This window comes from Aythya ferina (genome assembly GCF_964211825.1).
Source record: "Aythya ferina genome assembly, chromosome: 17".
Lineage (NCBI taxonomy): Eukaryota > Metazoa > Chordata > Aves > Anseriformes > Anatidae > Aythya > Aythya ferina.
Window position 1 is genome coordinate 7,580,741 of NC_140316.1, and position 13,522 is coordinate 7,594,262.

Here is a 13,522-nt window from a genome sequence, read left to right on the forward strand (position 1 = left end):
TCCCACATGTAAGAAGCTGGAAAGAGACAGAATTGACCTGAAAGAATGATTCCTTGCAGACCCCTAATATAGCAGTTGGTTTGAATCTGTTTGGGGTTCATCAAACTGGTTTCTAACTAAATTGCCATTAGGAGAACCAGCACACTTCTTCCTACATCCTGTTCCTTGCTGCTGGCAGTCTCCAGCATATCACAGGAAGTAAAAAGAGAAAAATCCAAACATCACCTAAAAATAGCCTAAAAATTATTAAGCCCACACACATAGGTTAATATGATAATAATTGGTATTTTATCAGCAAGTAGACTTACTAGACACCAGGCATAAACAGATGTTCCCTCTCTTTTCTTTGCGTCTGGGTAGTGGTGCTTCCAACAGTCTAACAGTCAGAACATTTAGACTCCAAATAGAACAGAGAGGAGAGGAGGACTGTGTCAGCACCACCGTCATGAAACAAAGGAGCGCTGTAGGGAGCCAGACATGGGGAGAAGCTGCGGGTAGTTGCATGTTTAGCAGACACAGTTAAAGAAAGCATCTTAACCATCTTTTCTGCACAGTACCCATCCAGAGGGAAAAATTGTGGTAGGTGAAGTTATTCCTGTGCTGGTGAGCCTGTTAGAAGACACAGATCCTGAAGTCCAAGCTAGCGCAACAGGAGCGCTGATGTTTGCTACCATTAAACCTCAGGGTAAGAGAAAGAGGCAGTTCTGTTGGCTGCTGTTCGGAAATCCAATTTTAAGGCAACTTAATACCTGTGCCCCTGTTCTCTTCCCCCCCAAATCCTCTGTTTCTAGTAGCATAAAAGCTGTGCCAGAAATTGTAAGATCAGGACATTTCATAGGCAGTTTCTCACAGCTAAGAGAGGAGTGAATATTAATAAGGCTGGTGGTTCTCTCAAGTAAGTTACAAGACACTGAAAATACTAACTGCTGAATTTTCAGTGTGATGAGTGAATAATTAGATATAAAAGACTCTTAATAACAGTAGTTGTATTCCAATCCTCCTCTGCAACTGTCCCCCGTCTTCCAAAGACAACACAGGCATCGATCTCAGTGTTTGAAGTGTCTTTAAAAATAGAGGAATGGAGGATGTTCTTAAGGGCATCTAATCCCCCCCAAAAAAAACAGCTTATCCTATCACTTGGTGTCTCACACCCTCTCAGATATTTTGTTGCAAATGAAATAATAATGTGCAAGGCAGAAAAAGTCAACTAAGATCATTTTTCTTAAAAATAAAAGCTAGCTGGCAGCTAGCTTTGGTTTTCAAGAGAAAAGTGTGTCCTATGTCTTCACACTGCACAGTCTGGGTGTTCAGAGCTGTAACTGGGCAGGGAGTCAAAAGAAAAAAATCAAAATCTTGTTGATTTCATGCAATAACACATTTTAAAGCAAGTTTATTTTTCCACAGGGAGATTCTCAGCCCTAGGTGCTGAAGCCATTCCACCTTTACTGAAGTTGGTTGCTGGGGAAACCAGCAAAGCCCGTCTGAGCGCAATCAAAACCCTCACCGTGCTGGCTGAGCTACCAGAGGGCCGCAGGAAACTCCTAGATCATACAGACACGTTTCAGCAGTGTCTGAATGATCCCTGTGAGGCAGTGAGAAGAGCTGCCGAAATTGCCATCCGTGTCATCAAATGGAAACCTTTCTGAAGATGTGATATTTCATAGAGATCTATTGCCCTCTGTTGTTGTTTTGCTGTAAAAGTTGCATGATTATATTCGACCTTCGAAAACAAAACTCTTTCTCAGTTACTCAAAAACAGTTCCTCCTGAAAAGTCATTTGTCAACTGTTTCACATCTGTCTTACAGGTCACAAGCAGAGCGATGGGGAAAAAGGAAAGGTAGCAAGTCTAGAACTCTCTACCAGGAGTTATTTCCTGAGATACCAAGTTTTTTCTGTCATACAAGAAACTGGTCCTTTGTGTAGTCTTCGTATTCTCGCTTTTTGCTGTTTCTTTTTTAATCGCAGTCTGTCAGACACCAATCAATAACTAATTATATTAGAAAGAAAGGTTCATAATTAACCTCTCCAGCAAACTTGGCTGTGCTGGGAAATTGACCTAGCAAAAAGCATTTACATGAGTTTTGTTGCAAACATATGTTGAACACAGGATTAGAACCATTTAGAGCATCATCATTGAAAAAATCAATGGCAATGTCATAGAAAAGCTTCCCCTAGGGAAGTCTGAGGCTTTCCCAGCCTGAAGCATAGCCAAATTCTTTTCAGCACCATTCTAACAAATTCTGTCACTGACAAGACTTGCCAGCAATGAGTCTGGTGCAGGGCCCCAGTGTTCCGTGCTAAGAGCAACTCCACCCATCCCTCCCTGCGATGAGGTTTATCCATGGGATGCTCCAACGCCCCCAGCTGACAGCAGCCACCACTGCACCTCAGTGGCCCCTTCTGAGCCCCCTCTTGCTGTGTGCCTGCAGCCCCTCCCTCAGCCTTAGCTCCAGCCACGGCCCAGGTTCTTAACCTGCTGGGGATCTCAGCAGACAGCCCTTCCCATTCCGTATGTTTGGTGCCAGGCTCGGGGTCACCACGTGCAGTTATCCACACTTACACTAAGGAGAAAATAAACCAGCAAGGCTTTACTGAGGTAGCCCTTGGAAAGCCTGGCTGGGGAACCCAGTGCCTCCAACATAAGAGGGATCAGCCCCAATCTGAAGTTTGTTAGATTATGGAACAAACATGCCTTTGCATTTGGCTATTACTTGCTATTTTGTACTTTCGTAGAGCTGTGGTCTATCCTTTGCATTAAAAAAAATAATAATAATAAATAAAATTTAAAAAAAAATCAACAAATATAATGAAAATGGAGGTGTTCTGCCAGAATGGAAGAATTTTGCTGTTGTGGCTCATTTTGAGGGGAGATGGAGAGTTTGAGAGGAAAACCAATACTAATATTATGGTCTAGTCCAACAGAAGTTGGACAAGACAGTTTCCAGAGGTCCCTTCCAGCCCACAGTATTCTATGATTAATGGCTGTCTAAACAAAGAGATGAGGAGATAAACAAAACAGAGAACTGAAAATGTCACTCCCCTAGTTGAAAAAAAAATGCTTTTTTCTCCCTTTTTTTTTTCTAATGAATTTTACTTCACAGAATTTAATATAACTTCGAAAGTTCAAGCTGTCTGAAACAAGCCTATCCAAGAAGACATAAATTGCCCGAAGGAAATAAGGTAGTTTCTGATTTTGGAGCTGAAGAGCAGATGAAACGGAAGTTCAGTAATATTTTGCTCACTGTGTAGTCAAGGCAGGTCACTACTGATACTGTAAATTCCTCTGTCTGCAGTTGCTAGCGTGTAATTTAAAAGTCATCAAGAGAAGGCCTGGGTGAAGAAATGAAGCAAGTTTGCAGGACAATTCCTGGCCATTAGAAGTGCCCACAGCAGCCGTCATGGTGCAGGTGACTCAGCTTCACAAGAAATCCCATTTATTTTCACTCAGGTATTTGCTCCCACATGGTGTTCTTCTAGACAGAAGTTGTAGTTAAACAGAAGCTGCACGTTGGTTACACAGCGGTTATCTGTCAGGGCAGCTTTTTTACTGCAGAAACCCAGTGTCCCACTGCAAACTGAAAAGTGTAAGCTTATTCTAGCAACTGCAAGCGTGATTAAAGTTAAAAGGTTTCTCTTCCATAGCTTAACCAGAAGAAGACTTCCCTGCCCTATAAAGATGTGATTTAAAAGCATTGAGTCAGTTGGTTTTGTTTCCTCTGGCCAGGGTCTTGAAGGAACTCTGCCTTTTCAGCACACTTAACATGCACAACAGACATAAGGCACTCACATGTAACACATATCAATGCCTGAGTGCATCCAGTTCGATAAGTGCGAGTCAGAAGTCTCACCTACACTTACAGAACTGCAGTAGGAAAAGACAGTAATGATCATTTTGGCTCAGTTTCAAACATCTGTCACAGCCTTTGCCCTGATAAATCAGGTATTGCATTTCAATGAGTTAGGAGAATAATTAGCTTGTTCAGATGTAGAAATAAGACCATTCAGACTGAACTGCTCTGACAAGAAAATTAGCCGACTTGGACCTTAAGCACTGCACTCTGAACATCTGCCTCATCATTGCTTTAGAGACAACATAAACAGTTTCCAAATCAGGTTCTAACATGGTATCTGCGTTCTTGTCTTACACACATGCACAGTACAAAAATGGAGCAAAGCCTTAACTGAGCTCTGAAGTACGGACGCTAGTATATTTCTCAATCTCCCTGTTAAAACAGCACCTGTAAGATGGAAGGTAAGATCAGAGCCCTGAGACAGTAGTGGAGAAATCAAAGCAATCAGGAAAAAGTCCTTGAAAAAGTTTTTACAAATAGAGAAGATACTGGTGAAAAACTGAATGAGCTAGGTTGACCCAAAATTTATATGAAATAGAAAAGCAGTGGCATGAACAGAAATTATAGGGTAAAAAGAATTAGGTAGAAAATACACAGAACAATCCCAGATTTTTTAGGTTTGGAATTCTCGGTATTTTATTCTCCATTGTTAAACTTTGATTCTCTAACTTAGCATATAATCACTTAATGAATTTTCATACCTAAAAAGAAAAGAAAGTCCTTATGAGGAAGGATTTGCCGTCTCGTCTGAGATACACAAAGTCTTGAAACAAAGGAGAACAAGATGTATGAAGTTATACTAATGCTGATTTATAGGTTAACCCAAGATATCCTCTGACCCTAGCAATATTTTGATTTCTGTCAGTTATTACTTAATTGCTGAGTACCACGTTGCCCTTAAGACAGTGAACAAAATGAAAAATGCATCCTAGAATTCTAGTACTGACATTCCGATAAAATGAAGAGACCCCCTGTAATAGCAAGTCCAGGGGCAGGAACAGGTAAAGTTTATATGCCCTAGGAAATTCCCCAACAAGGCAATGACACTGATATTACGTGATTCTAAATGGACAGCTTGGAGAACTGAGGGTGTTCTATGAGCATTCTCTCCTTTCTCAAATGAGGACATGCTTTCCATCCTGCACTCCATGATTCTACATCATGGATTTAGCCCTAGACACGTGCTTATGTCAACACACAGATGAGGAGTAGCGCCAGTTCTGGAATACAGTGTGTACAGGGAGTGCCAGGGCTGTCCACAGCTATCTTCCCACTTTGGAATGAGAGACAAACAGCCCTTAATGTCTGAGGCTGGGCAATTAGCACTCTAGGTGTCAGTAAAACAATCAGGTGGATCAAAGAAACACAGCAGAATGACGGACAAGTGCTTCCCCTTGGACTGACTTAGCTTCCAGTTAATTATACTCAGTAATAAAGCTGCAATAAACTTCATCACAAAAACGCTAAATATCCTTTTGTATTGCTTAATACATGCTTAAATTAACATACTAGTTAATGTGCCTGGGATCTGGCATTATCCCATACTATAATTAAATTGTTTCAAAAGAAATGCTGTGTGTAGAGAACATCTGCCTTTAGCACTACATGCTCTACTAACAGTGTTCTACGCTATGACAACATAAGCACCTCAGCAGATTTTAACATCAATGGAAAACAATTAGTCTTTTTGGTTCGAAGCCAACACCAATTAAGGTCCCGATAAAATTAATGTGGTCCTGGGTCAATACTGGAATTAATTCACTTACATTCTACACAGATGAAGATTTCAAGTCAGCTGCCCAACAGTTCTGTGATACCAGGAGGAGAACATGGGAGTTCCCAGGAGTTTGTGGGGAAGCAAGACCCTCATATATACCAGCCTGGTGTGCAACATTCCTCACAGGTAGAGCTCATTTTGGATGTAAAGTTTATCATTTTTTCCCTATAAGTTTCCAGAACGTTAAGAATATCATACCTTTCTTCTCGCAACTACAGATTCATTTCCCTGTCCCCATTTGTTTTCAAAAGTCCAGGACCTAGAAACCATTCTGTTCTCATATAAATCCTGCTTTGGGAAATAGCAGCTTTTAATCTCTTCATGTTCCAAAGGGAGTGTTTTTGCTTGCCAGAACTATATTTTATATTAAAAAAAAAAAAAAAAATCAAATTAAAAATGCATAGAAGTGAGAGATTTGTCTAAAGAGTCCAGGTAAGTCAAATTTGGCTGTTTATTACATTAAACCAGAAGGGCAGAATGTGTTTTCTCTGACTATATGCAAAACTCATGTGCTGAAAAATTCGAGTCCAGGATCTATTTCTATCAAAATTTGTAAACTCGAGTGAGTGAAAAATGATTATAAATAGTTTGCTTTAAATATAACTTGAATAAAAGTTTCTAGTCATAAGCTCCAATATTGTAAGTACAAATGCTACATGGAGTAAGGATGAGTTCACGCTTACCTGAGCTTGAAGTTCTCCCAAGCACCCTAAGGAGAGCAGGGGAGCTGCTCTAGCCCTAAGCACTGCCAGGTGAGGAGAGGGCAGGTGTGGTAACTTCAGGGAAACTGCACTCGTGCAGCTGGCTGGGGTAGCTGACAAGATGTAGTGTTCCTCAGCAAGAAAAATAACCCAACCTGCTTTATTAATAAGGATAATAACCTGGGCACTACTGCACATTATACTGTCTGTCATCGGAACGAGATGTCGGAGTGAGTTACGTTTTACTCCACCCTTTAAATTCTCTAGAACAGGCAATACACACTCCATTAAAAATGCTGTGAATCACCAAGAGTTATTTGTTCGTCCTGGAGTTGCTGATCTTGGCGATGTATCGCCCTCTGTTGTTAAACCTGTGATGCTGCATTTCAGGTTAAACAAGGGAAGCTGAAGCGGCTGCTCTCTTCCCTCGCTATTTTGCTGCCCCACAGTAACACTGCATATGCAGAACACCTGCAGAGACCTGCAGCTAGGAAATAAGAGCGTTAAATTAAAAACAACCAACCACAGCAACCCTCCTTCAGAAGAACTTACCTGTGACTCCACAACCTTCCAGTCACCTTTCTCTCTGCAGTGTGATCCCAGGAATATTGGTTTGTAATGCTCCTCCAATCCAGTTCTTCAAACAAATTAACTCAAGAGTTCTTCAAAGACAATAACCAAGGCTCTATAGCATTTCTCTGAATGTCAGCCAACACTAGAGATAACACCTATTTATCATTCCTCTTTGCTCCCCATTCTGTATCAGTTTTACTTCACATGAACATTCCTAATTTTGCCAGTGGAGAAAGTGACCCAAGCAGGAGTCGAGCCAATCACAGTTGCAGCTGCTGATGTTACTCAGTTCACCACAGTCACTTGCACCTAAAGAACTCAGCCTTGGGCTAGGCCTTAATTCACCATGGGCATTTTGGTCAAAACCAGGCAGTGTTTACTGCACATCTGTTCCAAATTAAGCTACAGACCTCCCCTCCCCAGTGACTTGCACGTCTGTGCATGAGCTTTTCCCTTAACAAAACAGGAATAAGACCAAGTTCTAAGAGCAGAGTGTTCTCATAACCAAAGTAATTAACATTTGCAAGGTACTTGGATACATTTGTTGAGTGGTACAGAAAAATGAAAATATAAATGAAGAGTGGTTACCCTTTCCAGGATTTGGCTTGGAAATAAACGATATAGTCATTCTTGAATTAAAGATCTGATTTTTTTGGAACGTGTTCTTTACATGCTGCTGTAATTGGCTTACAGTGCTACTACGTGATTTTTTTTAATTGTATTTCAATTTATTTTGTACCTTTCATTTAAAATAATACTCTATATCTAACTAAAAGCCATTAAAATAAGTTGTAACCCTACATCTAACCTGCCAGGGTAAGCCAGATGTCTCAGGGTCACCCAAAACAGAGTTGTATTATGATGATTTATATTTTTTTCATTTACATTTTACTATTAGCCAGGGCTACATCTGGAGTCTCTCCATTAACTATAAGTACTTCAAAATTTACAGTCAAACATGGAACAAGCATGCACTAACTATTTGCTTTTCTAAAGCATGAGAAGGCCCAGGACTGTGTAAGCTACTTTTGGGGTTTTGTCTTAGAGTACCCCACAGCAACAGCTACAACACGGACACTGTTCCACTAAGAACTGAAGAAAAGTCACTTTCTTCCTTAAAATCATGAAGCTGCTCTTGACTGCAATACGTACCAACCTGAGGTGGCGTTTAACTGTTAATATAAAGGTAAAAGGTTTTATCAGTTGTCCACAGGAAAACTGCCCTGCATTGTGCAATTCTACAAAATTAGAGGACTACCCTAACGAGTAGTCAAACTCCACATGAATATTTGAACCCTGGCCTCTAACAATATCCAGTTTTCAGATCTGAACCAAGCAGGTTGTTGAAGATGTACAATGAATGTCTCTGTTAAAATTAATTTTTCAAAATACTTTAACCCTGGAAAGAAAATGAAGTGACAGTGACCAATTAACAAGGAGGTCATCTAAAGACTGTTTAGCCTACTAGGATATCAGTTGCGCTGTCTGTCTTTATCCAAATGGCCATGCAATTTCACCATATTTTCTTTTTGTAACAGAGCATGACAAAGAGGGATCTGGGCAATCTTCTTCTGGAAGTTTTCTTACTTGCTGTCCATTACTATTACACAGAGCCAAAACCTAGACACCAAATTAAGTTTCTCTGTCTTCCATTACATTATATAAAAATCCCATCATTTTGTGGACACCAAATGCTTCAAAACATACAAATACTTTAATACATACAAGTCTTCATAATCCATTAAATATAATTAATTCCATGGTCTTTAAAATGCTATATTACTGTATTAACTGTAAGAAAAAGGTTTGCAGTGGTATTTATAATAGCGATGATTTAACCTGGACTATGCAAACCCTTTCTGTATACTGCAGACATACACTGAAGAGCAGCTGATCATTTGATTTTAGATCCAAATGAAGAAAAGACATTGTCAGAAGATTACAAAGTGAGAGTGGTTAAAGCTGCAGGAGTTAGCAGTGATGTGGTGTAGCACATCATGGGCAGAGATGATCCTGGCTTCCTATTTAGATGCACCTATTGCAAGTCTGATGCATCCTGCTATAGAATGCTGTGGTAAGACACATCACACTGAGATGCTTTGCAACAATGCAGCAATGTGCAATAGCAACAAGGAATTGTGCTGTGGCTTGACTACAGCAGCTGATGTCTTCTTTTTGCACTTGATTTCCCAAAGAGCTGAATTAGATGATAAGATCTATTGCTTTTTGCCTTGAAGAGTTACATCTGTCTTCTGTTTCTCCAGCTGGTTTCAAACTTACCAATTGGAGACAATCAGACTGATTTGGCTGTGGTCCCACAGCTGTGACTGTTCTCCTTCATGAACTGTTATGCTAGCTCATACTGTTCTACTGAAGTTTCATACAGCATGAATTATATTTCTCATTGAAGTCTTCAGAAGAAAGATTCACAGTTTTTCAGAGAAATAGTACAAAGGTCTCAAATGTGCTGGAAAGCAAAATGCAAAACCAGCATTCTGATGCTTTGAGCTTTTAGCGATGTTCATGGATTGTTTTGTAGTACAGTTCATAGAGAGGCAATATATTAACACCATCTCCAGGATCAAGAGGCCCTAATAACTGTGGGTAGAGATCAACTTTGACATACCAAGACAGGAATCAATCAGTAATAAATAAATAAATATATACACACATACATATATTTTAATATATAAAATATATGTGCATATATATAATGTGCTGTATGTATATATAATATATGCATTTTGTATAAAAAAGCTTCACATTCAAGTACAGTTACATATTAAAATATACAAGAGGGGGGACCTTTTGAAGTTAACATTAAACAAAGAATCTGTCATAAGTAGAATTCTTATTAGGATCATTGAATTATGTTTTGTCTAATTTCAAAAGGCAATCAGTTCAGATGGTTAGTGTTCCGCTTATTACTGAGAACCATAACACGATGAAAAATATCATAGAATGTGAAAGTGGAAAAAAGCGATAATGGAAAGTTAGATGTAGTGTTAAACATATCAGTATATACATAAATCCTTTACTTAAGATATTCTGTACTTGGAGGGAACAAAAGTGATTGTTTAGCTTGAATCCATACAGTCCCTCAGTTGTTTGTTTGTCTTAGTAATCAAATTATTGTAGGAGAAAGGACAAAAAATACACAATCAGAAGAGAAATGGTTGAAAATTAAAGTAGTATCAAAGATAAAAGATAGTTCAGATAGTTCACAAACCCTGACATATGACTCATGAAATACAGTTCAAGCAACCTTGTTCTGCACCTAAAATATGAAATGTATCACGAGAAGAGAGAATATTGGATGGAAATTCTGAATATTGGATGGAATTCTGAACTTAGAATGATTCAATTTCTAAATGGAAATTCTCTCTCTTGAAATCTCAGGGGTCTTGATCTTTAGATTGTTGAAATTATGATCACAAAATCAGTGAGTAAATCACCCTGATTTTTACAAACTTAGACCATGAAAATACTAAATGTGTCTAACTGTAAATTTACAAGTCATTGGTTTTGCTTGCCAATACAGTACAATTTCAGAACTGTAATCAGAGGTTTATGCAAAAAAGGCATGGCAAAACACAGCCACAGTCAATAGGATGATGCCATTGATATTCACAACATTTCTCCAAAGTGGCACTTCTGTTGTGTCAGTCAGTTTCTGCTTCAATGCTTCCTCTTCCTCCTTGCTGAGTTTGGGTCCTTTTTGTTGGTCTAAGCCACAGAACCAGTTGTAAGCTTTCTTTAAGCATCCTGGTTCTTCACCTGCCTCTGAAACTGGAAGGAATAACACACTGGTCATGAAACGTAAGCACAGACCACTGCGTGCACTAGAAGTTCTCTATGACCGAGGACCTTCCTGTATTTAATATAGCAGCTCTGGTTTATGGTCTTAGTTGCATGGAAACATTTTAATATAAGGCAGCAAGAATCAAGTTAATATTGTGTTTTTACAGCTCAGCCAGAAGGAAAAAATAAATAAATGTGATTTTCTAAATGGTGCAAGAGGGCCTTTTGTAGCATGTAGACTTGATCAAGTATTTGAGAAGCAGACCATGCTGCAAAACTTAACCTGTTATCTCCATTTTTTCAGTACTTTCTATACTTCAAATTAAAAGCCAACTAAATTAATTTTAGGATACTTATGAAAAAGAACTTGACCACAGATCCGAAAGCCTAGCAAAGAAAGCTGATGTTTTTTCCCAGATGGATATCTGGCAATTCACTTCCATTTTTCTCCCCACCACATCTTTACACCTTTGATCCTGGCTACTACACACTATTTCCAAATGAATTCTCTTTATTTCATTCCAACTGCTATAGTCATATGCAGTTCTGCCAAGGTATACCACTTCTAACCTAAAGCATCTCCATTGTTTTAGTCATAGGACTAGCAACTAGCTATCTAGAGAATAAGAATTTCTTCCTTTACTTCTGATCTACACTAAGATGGACAGATTGATAGAAGGCACCTTACTAGTCCTTTAAATTTGTGGGGTTGTGTTTTTGGTTGTTGTTGGGGGTAGGGCATATTGTTCTTTGAGTAGTCCGCATGTTATTGACCCTTTAGGAATAGAATAGGGATTCTCAAGTATATTGACAGCATCTGCAGACATTGCAACTTAAGTTATTTAGCAATTACCTGACTCGTCATCTTTTTCATCAGGTATGTCTTCCTTGTCATCTGCATCAAGATCAATACGTTCCTCTTTGCTGTTCCGCAAAGACCAGCACAAGCGGTAAAGCTGCCATAAGAAAAAAAAAAAAAAAAAAAAAAGAGTTTACAAAGCTACAGCCTTTGTACATAGAGACAAATCAGTCTGGCCAGCATACAAACAAGCTATAGGACCACAGCATCCCAAATGTCTGTGAAGTCAACATCTAATATTATTAATAGCCACTGAAGGTCTGTGACAGATAAATGAAGGCTATTTCCTTTACTTTCTTACAAAGACTGTATGATGTGGATAGCTGAGATGCCAGGCAGATACGAGGCAGAGATACCAAATAACAGTGCTTAAAACTATTGATTTCACTGAGTTCTATGTCTCTAGGAGCAGGAGTGCAATAATACTCACATGTACATCAGGAATGGGCTTAGTCATGAAGGAGACTCCCAGGATAACGATGGCAGAAACTCCAAAAAGAATTATTGCGAAGTAAAGGTAATGAATGTGACAGATGATGAATGGGCAGTTGGAAGGTGCCACGCAGCTGCCAGTTCCGTAGGCAAACTCTGCAATCATTCTGCTGAGTCCAACTAGCAGCCCAAATATCAGGCCCCAGAAGGCACCCTGCAGACAAAGTGATAGAAGTTATCAAAATGCGTAATTTCAGGCATGGAAATGAGCTCTAAGATCTGAATAATTGCTGGAGGAAACAGGTAGAATCATAGAATCACAGAACATCCAGAGTTGTGATGATCCCACAAGGATCATCAAGTCCAGCTCTTAGGTCCACACAAGATCATCCAAAAATCAAACCCTATGTCTGAGAGTGTTGTTCAAAGACTTCTTGAACTCCAGTAGGGTTGGTGCCCTGACCACTTCCCTGGGAAGCTTGTTCCATTGCCCGACCACCCTCTCAGTGCAGAACCTTTTCCTGACACCCAGCCTGACCCTCCCCTGTCCCAGCTCCATGCCGTTCCCTCAGGTCCTGTCACTGTCCCCAGAGAACAGAGCTCAGCGCCTGCCCCTCCACTCTCCTCATGAGGAAGCTTCAGGCCTCCGTGAGGCCTCCCCTCAGCCTGCTCTGCTGTGGGCTGATCAAACCAAGGGACCTCAGCCGCTCCTCATGCCTCTTGCCCTCTAGACCCTTCACCATCTTCATAGCCTTCCTTAAGACACTCTGATAGCTTTATGTCCTTCTTATATTGTGGCATGCAAAACTGCACACAGTGCTCAAGGTGAGGCCACACCAGCACAGAGCAGAGCAGAACAATCCCTTCCCTCAACCAGCTAGCAGTGATGTGCTCAATGCACCCCAGGACACATCCCTTTTGGCTGCCAGGGCACACTGTTGACTTAGATTCAACTTGCTGTCAACCAAAGCCCCAGATCCCTTTCCATGGGGCTGCTCTCCCACCTCTCATCCCCTTATCTGTATGTATAGTCAGGGTTGTCCTGTCCCAGGTGCAAAATCTGGCACTTGCTCTTGTTAAACTTCAGGCAGTTGGCAACTGCACAGCCCTCTAATTTGTAAAGATCTCTCTGCAAGGCCTTTGCACCCTTGAGGAAGTCAACAGCTTCTCCCAATTTAGTGTCAAAGTTAGTATACGTTTGAGTCCTGTATTCAAGTCATTTATGAAAACATTAAAGAGAACTGGCTCTAAAATGGAACCCTGTGGAACCCTGCTAGTGACTGGCCACCAGTCTGATGTAACCCAATTTCCTACAACTGTCTGAGCCCAGCCCAACAGTCAATTGTTCACCCATGGCATTTTGTATCTGTCTAGCCCTATGCTGGACAGCCCTAACAAGGCTAGCAGTTCCAGAGACCAACTCGAGCATCTCAAGCTCAGACTTAGAGCCTCAAGAAAGTGAATTGGAAGTGAGTTAAGGCTGATCATAAGCATCTGGTTCGTTTATGCTGCATGTCCTGCAAATAA

The 13,522-nt window shown here is 40.3% G+C and overlaps 2 protein-coding genes across 2 annotated transcripts in view; one reads left to right on the top strand and one right to left on the bottom strand.

The window, feature by feature from the left end:
• RSPH14 (radial spoke head 14 homolog) overlaps window positions 1-1,930 on the top strand; it is a 92,383-nt gene extending 90,453 nt beyond the window's left edge. Inside the window, exons 5-6 of the mRNA XM_084539077.1 lie at window positions 555-685; window positions 1,405-1,930. Coding sequence (XP_084395203.1) covers window positions 555-685; window positions 1,405-1,646 — 373 coding nt within the window. The 3' untranslated portion in view covers window positions 1,647-1,930. The remainder of the gene's footprint in view (window positions 1-554; window positions 686-1,404) is intronic.
• A 7,637-nt stretch (window positions 1,931-9,567) lies between these two features.
• Window positions 9,568-13,522, bottom strand: part of SLC5A1 (solute carrier family 5 member 1) — a 28,679-nt gene continuing 24,724 nt past the window's right edge. The window contains exons 13-15 of the mRNA XM_084539072.1: window positions 11,994-12,209; window positions 11,558-11,660; window positions 9,568-10,692 (exon numbers count right to left, since the gene is read on the bottom strand). Of these exons, the coding sequence (XP_084395198.1) occupies window positions 10,472-10,692; window positions 11,558-11,660; window positions 11,994-12,209 (540 nt within the window). The 3' untranslated portion in view covers window positions 9,568-10,471. The remainder of the gene's footprint in view (window positions 10,693-11,557; window positions 11,661-11,993; window positions 12,210-13,522) is intronic.